This window comes from Nesoenas mayeri, assembly GCF_963082525.1.
Source record: "Nesoenas mayeri genome assembly, chromosome: 3".
In the NCBI taxonomy this organism is placed as follows: domain Eukaryota; kingdom Metazoa; phylum Chordata; class Aves; order Columbiformes; family Columbidae; genus Nesoenas; species Nesoenas mayeri.
In genome coordinates, this window is record NC_137544.1 from 58151573 (window position 1) to 58171504 (window position 19932).

At 41.1% G+C, this 19932-nt stretch overlaps 1 protein-coding gene across 1 annotated transcript in view; it reads left to right on the forward strand.

The window, feature by feature from the left end:
* Positions 1-6482: 6482 nt before the first annotated feature.
* Positions 6483-19932, forward strand: part of ENPP1 (ectonucleotide pyrophosphatase/phosphodiesterase 1) — a gene marked incomplete at its 5' end in the record, with an annotated part of 56248 nt that continues 42798 nt past the window's right edge. The window contains one exon of the mRNA XM_080342975.1: positions 6483-6671. Coding sequence (XP_080199101.1) covers positions 6483-6671 — 189 coding nt within the window. The remainder of the gene's footprint in view (positions 6672-19932) is intronic.

Sequence of the window (19932 nt, forward strand, 5' to 3'; positions counted from 1 at the left end):
GAGAGGAAATTTGATCCAAAGAGCAAAGCATTTTAAATAGGTGTTTTGCTCTATGGAATGTGATTCTCTCCTAAACTTAAAATGCTTGCATACACAGCACTGAAATTCAGATGAATGAGAAACAGCATCTGCAGCATTAAACCCCAAAGACACAATTTCCCCGTTCTTTCCCCACAGGTGCTCCTCTCCCTCCCTTCTGGAGATCTTTGAGTTTTATCTGTTGAGTTTTCCAGTTGATCTTAATGTTATATTTGTAAAGTATAATGTTAATGTTAGCGATGTTAAATGTTTAAACTCCTGTTTTATACCTTCATTTGTTTTTTTTCTAAAGGAATAGCAAAGGGTACTTCTCTCATTATTTGTGCACATAGTATTTTATTTCTTGTGGATTTTATTGAGTAATATCATATTTTACAATACCAGATGTTTCCTTAAATGTGCAACAAATTCCTGGATCATTTGTGGTCTGTTAAAACACTGGAAGAAACAAAACAACTTGCATTGTGAAAACTGCAACAATTTTTTTTTTTCAAGATAATTCAGTGCAGCCAGTCTTAAAGTATCATTCTGGGTACTTTTCAAAAGTAAAGATATTTTCCAGGATCTTGTTTTGATGACATTTGAGTATGTTTCTATGAAATAGGTGTTGTTGCAGCAGTGAAATACAAACTTGGCATTCCATGCAGGTAGTGAATGTCAATGCCTGTAGCTGTTAAAAAGGAGACACGCAGCATCTGAATGGTAATGCCACTATACAGGGCATTTTCTCAAATTACATTGACCTACATATTTTACATTATGACAATAGATACTAAAATTCAAAGAGGTATTTCTTCAGGCACCAAGATTTAAACCACAAAACTTCCTACTGTACACTGGGGTAGATGCTAAAAGTGCATATGTGTTCAAAAAGTTATTAAACATGATCAAAAATTATTTCAAACAGTATTTAGCAAAACACCTCCCCTCTGGCTCAAAAATCTTCTCAGCTGCAGATCTCTGACTGCTGTTTAACATGATCTAATACACCAGATGTTGTACTCTTAGGCATGAAATAAAGGTGGATTTCAAAACTATTTACATAATTTACTTAATTTAGAAATACAAAACTGTCTGGAGCTGCAGGATGTGTATTCCTAAATTCTTTAGGCATTTTTTCAAATATCTGCCCCCAGTTGACCATTTATTTTGAAAGACTTCCCCCTTCTCCATCACTGTTTGCACTGAAACTTGTTCACTCTGAGTTGTCAAAAACCAATGAGTTGTAAGGGGATTTCTCATTGTGATCTAGGGTGGTGAGGCTGGGCCCTAGGAATATATCTAACAGATTCAGAGGAGAGTTAGTTGATGTAATTTCACAGAGGTCTTTCTATATAGGTCACCTTCTGGATCACCAACTTTTTACATACGTCTTAGAAGAAATTTGTTTTGAGGCAGCAAGTGACAGAGGAGTTGGTTGTAGCATGTCTATATTGTGCAGAGACCAACATGGATGAGAACACAAGCACACCTTCTGTTTATTTATCTAGGTTAAATTGTAACACAGTATTTAACCTGCGAAAGAATGTTTTAGCTTCTTTAAATCACCAGCTAGCTGCAGTGGATGTTACATTGCCTACATTATTGCTTTATTCTGGACTCCTTTCAAATTGGTAAGCGCTGCTTTTAATCTAACTAGAAGCAGCGCTGAATGAACTCTTCAGGTCTTCAAGAAACCACTGGATTAGTGTTGTGGTTTAACTCTAGCTGGCAACTAAGCCCCACGCAGCCGCTCACTTACTTTCCCTTGGTGGGATGGGGGGAGGAGTCAGAAGAATAAAATGAGAAAACTTGTGGGTTGAGATGAAGACCATTTGATAGGCAAAGCAAAAGCTATGCACAGAAGCAAAGAAAAAGAAAGAATTAATTCACTACTGCCCATGGGCAGGCAGGTGTTCAGACATCTCCAGGACAGCCAGGCTCCACCAACTGTAATGGTTACTGGGGAAGACAAACACTGTAACTCCAAATGTCCTCTGCTTCCTTCTTCTTCCCTAGCTTTTATACTGAGCATGACACTAATGGTAGGGAATACACCTTTGACCAGCCTGGATGTCAATCTAGGTGCTGTCCTGTTATGCTCCCTCCCATATTCTATGTGCACTGGCAGCTAAAAGTTGAAAAATGTCTTGGTCTCCTTGGCAACAGCAAAAATATCAGTGAGTTATCAACGTTATTCTCATTCCAAATCCAAAACACAGCACCACACCAGTTACTAGGAAGAAAATTAGCTCTATTACAGCTGAAACCAGAACAACTGGAGCAAAATTAACAGATTCTAGAATGAGCTGTTATAAAGGACTAACTAAGCCACTTTTTTCCTGACAAAGAGACATCTTGATGGAAAGTTCAGAATCCAAGCCTTGCAATGTGTGTCTTGAAACTTTACCTTGCTCTTGTGTCTTGAATCTTTGCTCAGCTATGTACTATCCCTTGATGCTGGTTTTACAGATATAAATCTAAAAAACACAGTTCACTCTACATGGTTTTATGTGCCCATAAATGCCATGGGATTTCTGACTTCATTTTAGGCATTCCTGTCAGACACAATAGAACAGTTTCAGACATACCTCCAGTTTCACTTGTCCATTTTACTAAGGACTTCTTTCATTTTTGTAAAGTTTTAGACATACTTTGCTCAACAAAACTCCTTATATGGATATTTCAAAAACTAAGGTAATTGCTAATTTTTCATTGATTTTTAGAAGAGTTTACAATGCAGCTCTCATGCAACAATTCCAGAGAAGTCCTCATAGGAGGAGCCAAGAGACAGAGGTTCATTAGCTCCCTTGAGGTGAAGAGTCCAGTGTTACACTAAGCAGCAATGTTCCTTAACAAGCAGCTTCAGGCTTTTAGTCTGGAGCTTCTGGCCTTTTTTTATGGCTATAGAAATTTTGCTGAGCACTGGAGACAATGCAACATGAAATAGTTGCCACAACCACCAACCACTGAGAGAAGATTTATGCTGCAATTTAAGGGTCAAGACCCAGCCAGCCTGGAGCGGATTATCACAGGCAGCCTCGCAGGATGGTGCTCCTCTGCCTGCAAACTCAGCCTGTCTCCCTGCTGCAAGAGCAGCAAGGGGCTCCACACTGGCTGGAGTGAGTGGACAGTCCACTCACGCAACAAGGTGCAGTTGACACCCTCTGTCGCTAGCCCATAGTTCCTATTGGTGCCATAGCCACCTGACAAACTGGGGTCAGATGAGGGTTATGCGCGTACTTGGTGTTTGCTCTGGTCTTTCTAAGAAACAGACATTTGGTGGAGATTTTATTGAGATTAAAAAAACGTAAGTCACAAGTGCCACAAGCCTTGAGATGCAGCAGTGTGGAAAACTCCGTATGTTTACCTTTCTCTCCTATTATATAATTTATGTTCATTTGTCTTCCCTGAATCCACTATCAGCTGAACGAGAAATTAAAATTTATAATCTCTGATGACTCTCTTTACAGATAAGGTCTGGAAACACAGCTGGTGTTCACGCTGTTGTCCCTTGACAGTTGGTGAGGCAGCTTGTTTCAGTCACAGCTGGACCTGGCAGCAGCCCTGGCTTCCTCACAGCCTTCCTGGTCTCTGTTGAAATAGCCACAGCCAACCCTTTGGAATTTGGATTTGCAAACTCAGTAACCCATGCACTTAATTCATTGCAAAATGATTGCTTTTGTCACGGATTTGTTAAAATGGTATTGACTGCTATTTAACAATTTCCTCCCAAAGAGATCAAGCAGCTGTAGATTTCTGAAGGTTTAACATTGGAAATGTTTCATCTCTTTTTGTCAGTATTTGACAGAAAAGACTTTTAATCTGATTTCTTCAGCATAAAATCTTAGTCCTTTCTGGTTTTCCGTTCTTCTCTTGTCTAGAGTAGCTTGACACTCTGTCAGTCAGCTGAAATGAGTGTACTTCTCACTGGTAGCCTTATTATTTTCCACACTGGTTAATTATTATCCACAGTTAGCCTGAAGCACCTTAACTCTTTATATTGACACAGAAAGAAATGATAAAATTGAAGGTGTTTCATGACTACTTGCACATAGGGAAGTAACTGTTAGTGAATAGTTACTGAACGAACAACTCAGAAGTTAGTTCCAGCTGCAGAATATCCTTTCTTTCTATGGAAAAAGAGATACATTTTTGTCTGCAATCTAGTTATTAACAAATTCCATTGAATCATCAGTACACAGCATGTACTATTCAAACTTTTGACTGGATGACTTACACAAGGAAGGTAATTAATTTTAAGAATAAGTCAAGTAGAAATCAGAAAACATATTTCTACATATGAAAACATGAAAATGAAAAATTAAGTTTTCATTATTTGTAAAACCAAACCAAACGAAATCAAACACCTGAAAGCTTTTAATTTTCTCTGATTTTTTTTCTTTTGGGGGGCAGGCAGAAGGCATTTTCTTTTCTGCCAGTGTGACTGAAAACAGAAAGACAGGTAATATTTTAACTTAAAACCATGTAATTGCACTGCCTTTTCATTTTGGGGGGAAAAAAAAAGTGAGGTTGTTACTGCCCCTCATTGTGTTGGTTATTAAAACCACATTAACTAAAACCAACCAACCAAAGCAAAAAACCCCAAAACCAAAATATCATCAAAACCAATTTGGCTATGTCAGTTTTTATGAGTGTTCTAAAATTATCAGGCAATCAGTGTTCAATTTACAGTTTTGTAATAGTTCAAAGGTCAAAATCCTTGAACATATAATAAGTTGGCTGCTCAGCTGGACAGTTGTTTGAAATGCCGCATTAATGGAATAAAGGAGACTCTTACTGTAGGCTTAAGAGCTTAGTTCTCACAGTCTCTTGCCTTTTTATTTTCTTTGCACTCAAGTGAAATATTAGTGTAGAACTTCTCAAGACTGCATCTATGGAACTTCATCAGATGACAGCAGGGATATGCAGGCAGCTCTGCAGTAACCTTCAACATGCTGTGAGCTGCAGCAGCACTACAGACCAGCAGTTATAGAAATGCTGTATGTTTACAATTATTTTTAAAGGAAAATTGCAGTGGCAGCTTGACTGTGCAACTCAGCTGAAATAGAAAACAGAGCAACCACATTTTGACAGGGATCAAAATCATTTCCAAAGGAAATTTTCATTTCATTGTAGCTATATTACAGAAAAGATAGATTTTCCCAGAAACTATGGAAGTGTCACTCTTTTCTGAGTACATTGACAGCTAAAATAAATCTGCCATAGACTCCTAAAACTCGAGGAAATAAAAATCATTGTCACCTTAGAACTAAAAGTCTAATGTCAATATACATCTTATAATAATTTAAGAGATAATGGAAAATTAGATTCTTTTAGGAAGTTTAAGCATACTTTGTAAGTCTCGATGCTACTGAACACTCTTACATCTCTCAGAGAAACGGTGAGTAACACATTCCCTGGAGCTAGCAGGTGTAAGGTACACTCAGGCCCCACAGTAACACTTGTACCACACACACTGACCCAACTGGCTTTCCTCACAAGCAGACAGAGTCGGTAAAAATGCCAACAGCGCTTCTCATCCTTGCCAAAGAGTGGGGCTGAATTTAGTGAGAATAAGTGCGAAGCGATAACGTGGAGCAACATGGTGTCTGTCTAAATACAAGACCCAGAACGGTACCCAACTACGAATTTCATCCTTGTGCCACTACACTCCCTGAGCACGGTCTGGAGGCAGTGAGCTCAAAGTCACCCCGAACGACGAGAAACGTCCCCTAGAAGCGCACTGAAGCCTCTGGCTGAGCTCCTGCTCCGGTTGTGCGGGTACCGGGCTGGCCCGATGCCCCGTGTGCGGGTTTCCGTGGGCGTGAGGGGTGAAGCCTGGCAGGCGCGGAGAGAAGCACCTTCAGCCTGCGGAGGAGCCCGGCCGCCGGCAAGCCCAGCTGCGGTGAGCAGAGCTGGGGTTGCAGACACGCACCGGGGGCTGGCAGCGTGCGGCCGGCGGCAGCGGCACCTCCCTCCTCCGCGAACACCTGTGCCGCCGCCGGGGCCGCCGGGCGCCTTCGGGGAAGGCCGCGCCACCGCCTCCGCCCGCTTCCCGCGGCGGGGGTCGGGCAGCGGAAAGTTTCTCCGCGCTCCCTGGTAAACACGGCCCGGCGCCCTCCCCCGGCCGCTATTTTGGAGCGGCGTGATGTCACGGCGAGCTGCCGCCGCACCTCCGCTGGCCCCGGGCTCCGCGTCTCTGGCCCGCAGGGAGGGGTGGCCGCGGCCCGCCCTCACCTGCAGGAAGGGGGCGGGAGGTGGGAGGCAGACGACCGGGCAGGCAGGGAAAGAGGGAGGGAGTGTCTGGGGGAACAGCCCGCTCCCGCTGCTTGGCCGCGGCCAGCGGGGGTGCCAGCGGGGGAGCGGGGGCCGCCGGCGGCCGCACTCCCGGGAGGGGCGGGGTTGGGCTGCCACGCTATTAATAGCCGCGGCGGCGGGCGGAGAGCAGAGCCGTGGGGACCATGCAGGGCAACGGGCAGCAAGCGGCAGGGAAGGGCCATGAGGACTGTGTCGATGGCATAGGGGCGGCCGACGGCGGGCAGCAGGCTGCGGCCGTGCCCATGCTGCCGGCCATGGAGGTGGCTGAGGAGCCGGAGAAAGCTCCGGGAAGCAAGAGCAAGGACCCCAACACCTACAAAGTACTCTCCCTGGTAAGGGCTGGCAGCTTTCCCCGGGGCTCCGCTTGCCGGCGAGTGTGGGAGGGAGCGGTGCGGCTGTGGGCAGGTGTTTCGCCCCGCAGGGCTGAGGACAAGTGTCTCCCCGGCCTCTTGGGGACAAGAGAGTAGACCATGGCGGGGCCTCCAGACCCTCCTGGGGAGTCTGTCCCGCCCGTCTGGAGCGGCGTCGGGAGGGAGAAGCCGCCCTCGGCACCAGCGGCTCCTCGGGAAGCCAAGGGCAGTGGTGCTGGGGGTGCCTCCTGTCCATCCTGCCACGAGAGTTGGCTTTGGACAGAAGTGTGGTGCTTTTGCTTACATTATTGCTCATAGACAGCGACCTGCCTCAAAAGGGGGGTTGTAATTTTTCAGTTTGTTTTACTCTTTTGGCAGCGCTCAGGATTGAATTGTCTCAATTATTTTGTAGTGTTAACGATTGTCTAATTTTCTATCATGTGGTTTTAACTGTTCGGCATGGGGGCACATTGGGGAAGACAAAACCGGGTTAAAACAGGAAACTATGTCTGGAAAAGCTAAAAAGAGCTCAAGAGCTGAAAGGATGTCAGAAGTGTAAAAACATGCATGTCACTGAATTTGAAGCACTGTAGATTCAAAGTTTGTCTCCAAGTGCTACTTGGAGCCCCTTTCAGTCCTGGTTTGAAGGCCTTGGTGGCCAAAGCCATTGTTAGCAGGTAGGTCACTTTCCAGTTTTAGCCATTCTGCTGTATTATAATTATCCTTCCTGTAGAGATGTGAAAATAAGAACTTCTAGACTGCCTAGAGTGATCATTGTGAGGCTAAAATCATTATTAAGGTAAAAGAACGGCAGCATTCTTGGAAAGAAGCTTCAGTGGAGCTGCAGCAGACTTTATATATAATCAAAATGCCTTTCCAAATGTACCTATAGCTTTGCCATCTGGTTACTGTTTCAAATGAGCCATCTACTCTATCATAGTGACTACATGTTGGATGTACTTTCTGGCATGATGTGTGTTAAGTTGTGTGTTAAGTTGTATGTCAAAGTTGGTCAGAACGTTATAAGAAAAATACCAAAATTCATGAGGGTCTATGGTAGTTGTCATGTAGGAGACTATTTGCAACTATTTTGATGAAAATTCCTCTTAAATAAAGATAGTGGTTTGTAGCTTGTGTCATTACTTTGTTATCTCCTGGGGAGTTGAGGTTGTGCCATAAAAACCATCACAGTTGGATGGTGAAAACAGCTCAGCTTTTTTTTTTCAGACTTAGAAATAGGTAGTAATAGTGGAAAATAATTACATGCTATTCAAAACCTATTGTTGCTTGGAGCTTTTTAGGCTCTAATGCCATAAAATTATTAGAGATGCATAGCCACTTAAAGACTGGAGTTTAGCATGAGTTAAGAGGTTTGCAGCTACTTACTCCTCTGAATTAAGTCCTTATTTTCCAAACCATTGCCCTTCCTTGAGAATTGGCAAAACTTTCATCCTGTGCTGACTCAAGTGCCAGAGTGAAATATACGTCAACTATACAGAAATAATTTTAAACTTCTAAATATAAACAACCATGCAATACTGTTTTTGGCTGTTGCAAACACTGAGATAATTTATAACATTCAGTGAGAACTCGAAAAACTTTGTAAATACTGCAGGTGATATTGGATTGAGTAAAACAAGAATATGTTAGAAAGTGGAAAACCGGATACAGAAATGTAAGTTGTTTGTTTCTCATAAGCCAGTGCATTTATAATGCATTGATGATATTGTCCCCGTGCTTAGTGTTTTGGGTTGGGCAATGTGAAACTATAAATGACTAGCCATAAGTAAACTCCCTTTGCCTGCATTTACCTTAGTTGTATGCACTGTTGCTTTCTTTATTTGGGTAGATAAATTTACCCCAAACCAGTTTTTCTTCTATGTTGAATTTTTTGTAAAAACTGATGAGTGCATTTCTGGTGATCAGAGAATACTTGAATTACTTTTTTCATTTTCCTGGAAAGCACAGACTGGTTTGCATTCCCCTCTTCCCTATCCGTGTGGTCGCCACCCATAGATGTTTGCACAATTCATGAACACAACCTAGATGTTCCCAGCTTCTGGCCATGAGCTGACCGTACTCAATTAGAGACAAACTGTAGAATTCCCACGCACACAAGGTTGTATCCTGTAGAGTCTACCCATGGGTTCTGTTGGTTGCTCCAGAAGCCTCTGTGTTATGTGGCAGTACTTGGTTGTTAGCTGAATGTGTGTTGATTGAGGGAGGATGTAGGCACGTAAGAAGTGCTATAGAGTCACCTCCACTTCTGACAGTGTGTGTTTTGGCAGGCATAACTTTAAGTTCTGCCATAGGTTTTCATACCATACGGATTGCTCTTCTGTTTCTGCTGCGCAGGGAGGATTTTGGAAATGGTGGGACAGACCAACAGGGCTTCAGTAACCCATGGTGCTTCCCTGAGGCAACAGAATTAAAACATCCATCTTTGAGCAATCATGGGACATGGTGATCCTTTCATCCATTTATCTAATGTCTCTGCACACCTTTTCATTTTGTATCTTGCCAGTTTTCCAAGCTCATGCCATTATCCCTTGAAGCCCAAGGAGCTGTCTGCCTGTTTGTGGTCTCTCCAGGCTCACCCGTTGCTGTTTTGTGACTGAGCAGCATCCTGCTGCTTAAGAGCAGTGTAACTCTTGCTTAGGTTTGAGGTTTTCTATTCCGACCTGACAATGACTGTCAGGCTTTGCATTTGGTCTGATTCACTCGTTCCATTAAAACAACATTTTCCATGCATTTATAACAGCCAAAACATTGAGGAAAAAGTAACAAAAATAGGCAGTGTTTCTTTCTGACAGCTTCAGGCTTTCTTTGTCAGAACTGGAAAACTCATTTAAACTGATGCTTTTGTTAGAAAAAATTGTAAGGAGTTTTTGCAACTGGAGAATTCCTGATGAGAAAAAGAATTATAAAAAAGTCCAGGTAAGGTCCAGGCTGAGACATTGAAAGTGTGTTAGTCTCCTCTAAAGAGAATAACTCAAGCATTTCAGAGAGCATAAAGATGCTAATTGTGAATTTTTAAAAAATGTGATGGTAAAACACTTGGAAATATTCTGGAAGACTGGGATTATTTTTTCCTTGCACTTTTTTCATTAAGGCAGTCCAGTCCTTTTTTCAAGACTAGTGTTTTATGCGTATGCCAAACACTAAGAAGTCTTCTGAAACTGTATTTTATTCAGTTGCCTTCTGCAATTCACTGAGAGGTTAGCTAGTACTTGTATGATACCTGTGAATTGAAATAGTTTTACTCAACAAATTAAGACAGTGTAACTCTTGGTTCATACTCCCAGAAAGCTGCTCTGTTTTGTGGATGCAGTGAGAAGTCATCCAGGATATGCAGTTGCCCTCCTGTAGGTTTGATTGCTTTTTCTTTTAGATGGTTAGTGAACTCTCTATGGGCCTGAGGATCAGATTGAGGCAGTAGGTGGGACAAGGCCTTGTAATCATCTGTGAACTGAAGCCGCTGAAGGTTACCACAATAAAGATGGTATCCTTGGGAGCCCCTCCACTGATCTCAGTTGTCTTTTTATCTAGCATTGAAAGTTAAGTGTGCTGGGATGTACCCTGGGAGTAGTGAAACAAGAGAGGTCTTTTCTTTCCTTATACTTAGCACTTGTTAGGTCCCACTTGGAATCCTGTGTCCAGGCTGGGGCCCTCCAGTACAGGAAATATCAATGCAACAAGAGTGAGTTCAGCAGAATGCCATCAAGGTGGCCCGGGGCTGGAGTTCTTCTCCAGTGATGAGTGGTTGAGGGGCCTGGGCTTGTTAAGCTTGGGGAACAGGTGGCTTGGGTGAGGAACACCTAACAGCAGCCTTCCCATAGCTCAGATGTCGTCAAGAAGATGGAACCATGCTCTGTACTGGTGTGCACAGTGGGGAAAATGAGACAATGGCAATAATTTGAAACAACTGAGGTTCTTACTGGATATAGGGGGTGAAATCACTATGAGGCTAATGAAGTGTTGGAAAAGGTTGCACAGAGAGGTTGTGTTGTCTCCACCCTTGAAGTTTTCAGGACTTAACAGCACAAAGCCATGAGTAGCCAGGTCTGAATTTGGTTTTGACTCAACTTTGGGCAGGAGATTGAACTAAAACCCTGTTGAGATCACTCCTAGCCTTATTCTATAAATCTGTTTCTAGTTGTCAATTAGTCTCTATATTAATTTTAGTGTGTGAGGTCTGAATCATAAACTACCGTAAATCACAAATAAGTGAGACAGCCTCTGTCCAAGGGAGAGTATCTCTTCTCAATTAATATCTGCTATTACTGCAGTCAGGAGAGAGTCTAATTATAGAAGAGATATCTGTTGGCTGTCAAGGTATTTTATGTGAGTGCTGAAAATTTTTCATCATTTCTTTCTGAAGTAACCCATAGCTGCTCCCTTCTCATACAGGGAAGGATGGGTGTGCCATGTCAGGATTTTGGAGACAGCTGTAGGTTTGTTTGTGTTTTTTGTTTTGTTTTGTGTGTTGGCCCAGACCCTTCAAAAGCTTGTTCTGCTCTCGAGTTTGGGCTCTTTAGAGTGGTGTGATCACTGGATGAACTCATCTGTCTTCTGCTGTTGCTGCAGTGCAGTCTTGACTACCTGGGGAAGTGCTGCACAGAAAGCTGGTTCCAAACTTGTGGTTTTTTATGCTCATCAGACAGGCTTGGGAATAAACGTAACTCGTGTGAGTAAAGACAATGGCAGGAAAGTGTTTGTGCCCAAACCTTGTATAAAAATCTTCAAGGGAGATTAGGGACCGCCTTTGTTTATAACTTTACTTGGAATTCATTTTAAATTTTATTGACAAGCTAGGTTGACCTTGGGTGTGGCTGTGTCATGGTCAAAGGTGTGATTGTGACTTTGCTAAGCATGCTTCACCTTGCTTTAATCTGGGTAGTTTATGTATTCAGCATAGACAAAACAGTGTGGCGTTCCAGACAGGCTGCAGGATGCTCTCTCTTATGTAGCTGAGCTGGAGGATTTAAGCCACCTGGAAGGTTTTGGTCATCCCTTAGTGCAGTGTGTGAGTGCTCCTGGCTTCCTGGACTCCAACTGGAGTGCAAAGCTTCTTACAGGCTGAAGTACATCAGGCTGTGTGACTTGTGTGCCTCTGTCAACACTGCTGGCTCATTACCTGTCTGAAGACATCCACGTTGAGCTCTGGAATTTAAGTATAGACCATCTGCTGATGGATTGGGCTAGGATCAGCCATTTGGTCCATCTGGGTAAGACAAATGAGTGACTGGGGCCATGATTAGTGTCATGTGTGCTCAGACTTCCTGTTCAAGCTCTGACTCAATCCACACCTTAGAGCTTTTATCACATTTCTTCAGTTTTGCAGTAACAGTCTACGTGTCAGGCACCAGACGATGGCAGGTAGTGCTGAAAGAGAAAGTAAAACTGTCCAGGAGGGACAAGGCAGACACAGGCAGTGGCCTCATTGAAAAGTGACAGTCTCACTGTACCTAAGCAAGGTGAGCAAAGCAGGTTTGGGGATGCTAACCAGGTTCAACCAATAGTCTAGATTGCCAGATGAGTATATAGTGATGAGACAGGTCCAAGGTCAAGGAAGGAAGTAAAGTCTATGAGTTAGGGTCAGGCTTGAGTACTTGGCCAGGATGGACTTGACTGCAGCGTGGCTCTGTCACAGCTCAGGCAGGGACAGAGGCAAGACCTGGCTTAAACAAGGTGAGGGGTGACTGCTGAAGCTTCTGCTAGCTTGTTCTTGAAGAGCTGTCTTCAAGGCTGGTTGAGGTTTCTCAAATAGTGCTGTCAACAGCTGAAAGAGTGTTGGAGAGCTTGCCCCAAGCACAGGCAGCCAAACTCCTGGGAAGAGGTCTGTGTGCTCTTGGCCAGAACACCACCACCATGTATGGCTTTCTGATTCTAAAATAATAAGGAACATATTAATAGTTTAAATATATAGTCTTTCTGTAGAGACAATTATTTAACTTGAATTCAGAACAACTTAGTTACTGTGCTAAAACTGTTAGATATCAGGCAAGGCCAACGGTATAAAAATTATGCAAGGCTTCCTTCCAACCCCTGCTCTTAACATTTTTCCTTTGGCATTTTTTCGCTAATATCACCAGTCTTACACAAGGAGTGAATTGTTCTGATCTGAGCTACTATGAGAGCTACGCTTCTGTTGCTTTCAACTGAAAGGAGGAGAGAAGCAAATTAAAGGCTTTGAAAACATGAAAGCTGTGAAAAGCTTCTTACATTGGAGCCAATGTTGGAAATTAATATATTAATTAAATTAATATATTGGCAAACATCATAGTGACTGTATTATGCTATGCATGGTGGATATATACTTGTTTTAAAGAATGTTTTGTCTGACAGAATTTGGCAATGTGTTGCATTTCAGTAGTGTCCCATTTGAATGAAATAGTAGAATATATGACTTTCAGAGAAGATATTTTATAATGATCAGCATTGGAATGGTAATTTGAAAACAGGCCAGGAAAGATATCTAAACAATGTAAAAAACATTACATATTTTCTACACTGAGAAGCTAAAAATATTTTCATGCACAAGTGCCGCAAAATCAGCTATATAAAGTTTCCTTTAGTGATCCTTATAAGACAGCAGTGGATTTCGTTGTGAATGGGATGTGGTGGAGGGCGAAGGAAAGTAGTGTAAGTAAGGACTTTTGGCAAATAGGCTATTGTTTAACTGTTGAATAGTGAATAATTTAGCTAAGGAGAAAAGGGAAGTAATAGGAAAAGATGAAATATTTGCATTTCTGAAGAAACTCAAGTGAGTGTGAACCTTGTCCCAGTTCTGCAAATTGACCTGTATAGTCATTTCTAATATATGGTAGTATTGGGGTACAAGTTTGTGTTAAAGATTATTTGTTGTTCATAGAATAACAGAGTATAATGTTGTTATAGCTGCTTGTACAAAAGTCAATAATCAAGCCCAGCCAGTTATCTTTCATTGTGCTTTTTATCCCTGGTGTGGTCCAGTGAGCCAGTTTTTGAGTCCTTTTCTGGCTGAAATTTGTTTCCATGTTGTGAAGTGTCAGAATTTGGTAGTCTGCCTTTTGTTTTTTCAGGGACTGTATTCAAAGGGTGCAGAGGTAAATAATGGTCTCTGTCAGCTTTGGCTTTTGTTTTGGGAAAATGGGCAAATGGTTTTTAGGGCTAAAGATGTGCCTATGATTGATACCAGTGTGCTTAGTAAAGACCAATAGTGAATGGCTTTGAAACTTGATTTGTTTAATCTTCTTCCCATACTGCTTTGTAGTTCCGTGGATTTTTTTGACATTTTGACATTCTTAGTGTTTTACAGGATTTCTTCACTTGCTCTTTCACTTCGTTGTGTCTGCCTGCTCAGCTAATGTTGCTGTCATGGTGACAGTAGCAACAGCATCTGTCATCAAAAAATGGAGATGAATATAGGTTTACTTGGTATATTTGGTGATATTATCAGCATGCAGTAGAAGCAGTCCCCATTTATGCTGTTATTACTACAACTCTCATGGCAGTGCTAGTTGGAACAGCTTTAGCTTTATTCTTCAAAACTGATTTTTGGAATAGGAAGAGCATGAAAATGGCTCAAGGCCATATTTTCTTCTCCAGTTTTGATCAAGTTTTGGGTCAAGTGCAGCTTGTTTGGACAACAGTTTTGAGTTGGCATAATACTGACAGTTTCTTCTCTCTATGTAACTGTGCATTCCTGTGTGCATGCCACTAAAGCAGGTGGCATGTGGTGGTCTTTGTTCTGTGTTCATAGTCTGCTGTGCTGAATAAAGAATTGTGTTTGAAAGTACATTATATACTTCTCTCATAAATCAGCATCAGTTTTCCATCCTGTCTATCCCTAGGTTTTGACAAGAAACCTACCTGCTGATTAAATAGCAGAATCAACTGCTATCTGCTTTCTGGGAATTTAAGCAGTTTTATTTCATCTTCTCTGTGGCTAGCATATAGTTGCACTTCAGTTTATCTCTAAATTCTCCTATGACATAAAATACACTGAAAAACAAAACAGATGGGGTAAAATGTGTGTGCTTTGACAACATCTCATGTGTTATTGCCTTCCAGGAGAATATGTACCTATACAGTTGGACAAGCAACAAATAAGAAAAATATTTTAGATCCTAGTTGCCAGATGCTACCTCTGTATGTTTTTGTCTCTTTCTTGTTAAACAGATGTTGAATAGTTTTGGAAAGTATTCAGAGAGCTATAGTACAACGTCTTCTCATAATTTTCTGCTGAATGAACAGTTATCACTCTTTGGTAAGCTCTCTGAAGACTTTTTATAATACCTTTCAGCAGCTTAAGCTACCTTTAGAACATTCTTGTCCTTTGAATCATGTTAGGTTGCAATAGTATGTAATAACAGTCTTGAACATTAAATAGAAGCAGAGAGAGTAGACATTCTGTGTGCTGTTTTAAGAAGAAAACCAATAATCCATATATGTTTTTAGAGTGAGTCTTTTCAGCTCTGAAAATGTTTTGGGTCTAAGTTCCAGCTTTTCCATCCACTAACTTGAGCAGAATTCAGTCACCTTCAGTGTCTTAGAGCGCAGGAGGAGGAGGAGAACTGCTGAGGCTTTCAGGTCCTCGTTGTCCTAAGTGTGGAATGTGGATCAACAGAAGTAAGGCTTTGAAGAGCATAAAAATATTTACAAATGTGGAAGGAAGAAATGAGTGGTACAAGAAGGAAGTGGTGTACTTGTTTTAGTGCTGATAAGTGTTTTTTTGTTGCTGTTTGTGTGTTGTTGTTTTTAATATTATTTATTTAGCTATGTAGCTGTGCTGGTATGAGTGAAGTATTCACCTCCTTTCAGTTTTGTAGTCTTTAAGTATCGCCTGCTTTTGAGTAAAACTGAGCTGTTGGGGGGTGGGGGGCAGGGTTATCCTTGTTTAAAAATAACTTTTAAAAGCATTATGCTGCCTCTGGCAAGTGTGGATAAGGCTTCTTCTCTGTACAGTGTGCTTTCTGCTTTTTTAACAATACCTTTTTAAAAACAGAAAGTGACTCTGTTCTTAATTGAAATTCATTATTTATTACTATGTTCTTTACACTTCTGCAGATGAGATTCTTTTTCAAAGGTATTTCAGTGTTAAGGTCCAGGTCATTAGTCATCTATTCTACATTCACGAAACAGTGAAAACATAGTATGGCCTTCACAGATTCCAGTGGTTTTGGAAAATTCCATGGGTTTTTGTAATACTGGCATTACAGACCCAGTTGAGACATTCTCCCTTCATGGATAGACATGACACAACTGTGAGAGTCAATCATGGAGATTAGAATGGAAAACCGTTGCTTTGTGTTGCTGCTTTGTTAATTGTGGTGTTGTTAATGGATGTGCCTGAAACCTTGGAGTGCCGAGTTTTGTTGGCCATGGAGCACTAGGGATGAAGAAAGGCAGATGGAAAACAACTGAGTACATGGTAGGTAAAGAGTGAGGAAGACCAATGCAGAAAGAAACTTGATTCAGAATGATTATTACTTAGAGGAAATATCAACGCATTCTTTGGCAAAGAAAATGCAGAATAGAAGAGAGGGAGTAGGAGAGGCAGACAGAGCTAGGGAAGAGTGAAAATGAAGGGATGGTAGCACTGGCTGTGTAAAGGAAGAGTAAAATATGATACCTAAGGCTGGTAAGACATTTCTTTGTATGTCCCTAAGACCTGTACAGTTGACCACTCTTCTTGGGATCTGGTGTCTGCAGCCTGTGTGCCTGCAGGCTCTGTGGCCCCTCCACCAGCTCCCCGGAAACACTGCAGAGAAATTATCTTCAGCTGCAGTTCTAGAGATGGGTGATGGAAATGATCTGCTCTTTAACCATGTTATCATATTTCCATCTGCCCAGCTCAAAAGGCTTTTGAAATGTTTTCAGAATTGCAGTTTTCCAGACACTGAACCACCTATTCCCAGCCACTATAATGTTTACAAAACAAAGCTTTTATTGCTTCCTCCCACATAAAGGAAGCAGTGATGGGACAGAGATTCATCCCTAGATGACAATGTTTCTTGATTCCAAAACAAACTTTCTAAAAAATATTTTTAAAATGAAAAGGGACACTTTCTTCCCTGCAGTTGTTACCGTGTTGGTTTAAAAACATTTCTCAGATATTATATTAAAACCAAATCTGACATTTTGTCCTAGCAATCTCTCAAGTTACAGACCACAGAAAGTTCATGTGCTGCTTTTGTGTACAACAAGGCCAGGTTCTTTAATTTTATTTGCCTTCCTACTAAATGTTGGATTCCTATATTCTTTTGTAATTGCACCTTTTTCTGAGCTATTGCTTTCTCTTTGGAGGGGAAGAATATAGGAGACAGAAAACAGGTAAGAGTTTATCCTTTTGCTTAAGAAGGCAGATTAAACCTTGAAGGCAGGAGTTAGGCTGACAGTGTGGTAGTAGCTAGAGATTAGAGTTTGGTGCTTGCAGTAGAATGCTGCAGGGTTCTAATGAGTTTCCTAATAGTAAATCTTAAACTACATATACAGCTACTTGTCTTCAGATAGATTAAAAAAATACATATTTTTTTACACAGCAGACTGAAGCATCACAGATATGAGCTATATGCATGTAAGATGATTCAGGTAATATTAGTAGCCTGCCTGCCGCAGTTTGCAAGAAGCAAAGTGAAGTAGTCCACACTTGGGCTGCAGCAGTGAGATGACTTTCTGTACCTGGGTGACATTTAAAGCTAGCTTGAACATTTCTCGTCATCTGCAGAGCTGATAGTCTTAGAGTTTTAGCACTGATAGGTCACCTACTAGTGTAACACCTCTTGTTGTGTCTAGTCAGGACTGCTGCTGCTTTTGGCTGGTAATAGTTGCTCCATGTTGTTCCAGCTGAACATTCGTGTGGATAATATCCACGTGACTGAAGTAATTCAGACTTGAGAAAAAGCTTTGATTCCAGGCCTTAAACACTAAGCTGCAATTACATGGTATAGCCCACTACCTTAAGTTGACTGCCTCAGAACGTTGTCAAATGCTTTACCTCATTTTTGTGAAGCTTCTCTTTTGAGCATTGAAGAAAGAAGAAGGTAAAAAAAAAAAAAGTGTGTGTTTGGGAAGCTTTAGTATTTTGCAGTAAAATATTTTCAAGACTAAAATTTAAGCTAGTGAGACTAATGTTAAGAAAGCAAAGGCTTGAATGTAATGAGTCAATAGAAGTTCCCACATCTTCATTTATTGTAGATGGACATGGTAAGAACCTGGACAGTATTTTCCCATGTGTATATGTAAGAAATTTGAGAGAAGAACTGATTTGTAGTAGAGACATGAAGAAAATTTGTAGTATGCCGTGGTTTGTGACTCTATGAGGTTTCCGGAGTATTGCTTGCAGGAAACACAAGTTCCACTATTGCATCAAGTAGCATTACCATTTTGTAGTATTTCCTACCCAAAAGAACATTCATATGCCTCAGTGAACATAATCCTTTCATGTTTTTGCTTGTTGGAATTAATTATGTTCATGGAAGTGTAAAACTGAAAATCTGGAATACAATACAAAACTGTGATTTATTTATTTATTTAGATTTTTTTTTTTTTTTAACATTTGGTGCCAAAATCTCAGGAATTATTTGTGAGAACTCTAGTGAGAATTTATCAGTTCTAGTTGGGAAGTATTTTAATGCTACCACTTTGAAATAGGTTTTATCTAGATGTTGTTTTTATATTAATTTGCTGTCACAATTGGATTCCTGGTTTAAACATGCGTTACCTACACTGAAGCCCCATAAGGGAGTATTAATAGTCCATTTACTGGCACTGTAATAGCCTTTCATTGCAAGGATGTCTTAGGTGGCATAAGTCCTATAGATGATGTAGCTGTTTGCTGATATTGGAATAAAGCTCTTAGAGTACATGTGGGGGTTGTTTGAAAGCGTGCTTGTGGTTACATGTCAGGGGAAGTTCTAATCTTTGATCTTAGAAGCAGGACCTGGTGGGAGTAGACAAGCAGTGTATCATCACTGTGAAATAGTAAAATGTTCTCAAGTTGGCTTTTTAAAAACAAGTGAACCAATTTGTAATTTCCAACTAATAGATAAGTTAAAAAGAGTATAACAGGTTTTGTGCTCTCCACTGATTTTGCTGGGCTTTGATATCCTGCTTCTGATGTGCTACCTACCTACCTGTGCATGTGCTCTTATCTAGGTGATATTTCATATGGAAGATTTCAAAGGTCAGAATAATTTACATGGAAGATAATACTTTTGATACTGACTTAGTAGAAAATGTCTCTGATATGGCACATGTTGTTATGATTTAAAAAAAAGGCAAGTGCAAGACTCTGCTGTTGTGGTCATTCCTGACAGCTGGGTTAATGGAGACTTGCACTTTACTATCCGTTGTAGTGTTTCCGAGTGCACTGGTAATGCCTGACTTCTCGTTTTCCTCATTCTTTTTATTATTTTCTCTCTTTCCTTGTCAATTCAGAGATAGATTTGAACTCAAAGTACTTATTTCTCTGCCAGACTTTGCATTGAATAATCTGATTCCAGACTTGCCTGATATTGAATTATAAGCCAAAGCTTCATCAGGGCCAGTCAATCAATGGATCATAGAATGGTTGGGGTTGGAAGAGACCTCTGGAGATCATCTAGTCCAACCCACCTGCTAAGGCAGGTATGCCTAGAGCAGATTGCACAAGAATGTGTCCAGGCGGATCTTGAATGTCTCCAGAGAATGAGACTCCAATCTCTCTGGGCAGCCTGTTCCAGTGCTCTGGCACCCTCAAAATAAAGAAGTTTCTCCTCATGTTTAGGTGGAACCTCCTGTGCTTCAGTCTGTGCCTTTTGCCTCTCATCCTATCGTTGGGCACCACTGAAAGGAGTCTGGTCCCATCCTCTTGACATACACCCTTGAGATATTATTCCTTTTTGTCAGTGTTACATAGGTAATATTTTTGATCTTGATTAACATGTTTTATGATAATTTGCACTTCACAAATCCAGAGTAAGATCTGAATTTCAATTCTACACATTCCAGAAACTGCTTTCCTACTGTCTAGTAACTGCTTAGTGAAGAAAATTGTATCGTGAACTGTGTAACCGTATATTTGTTAAAACCAGCACAAATAGTTTTTATTTTGTTTGTATTTTTTTTTTACTTAAGTGTACAGACTTTAAATAAATAACCTTGAGAAATAATTAGTTGTATTTTTAAATGGGATGAGTTTTTTGGCACATCACAACATGATTCAGGCATCATACTAAAAAAACTGACTCGGCAGCTTTTGCTGTTAGGAGGAAAAAAG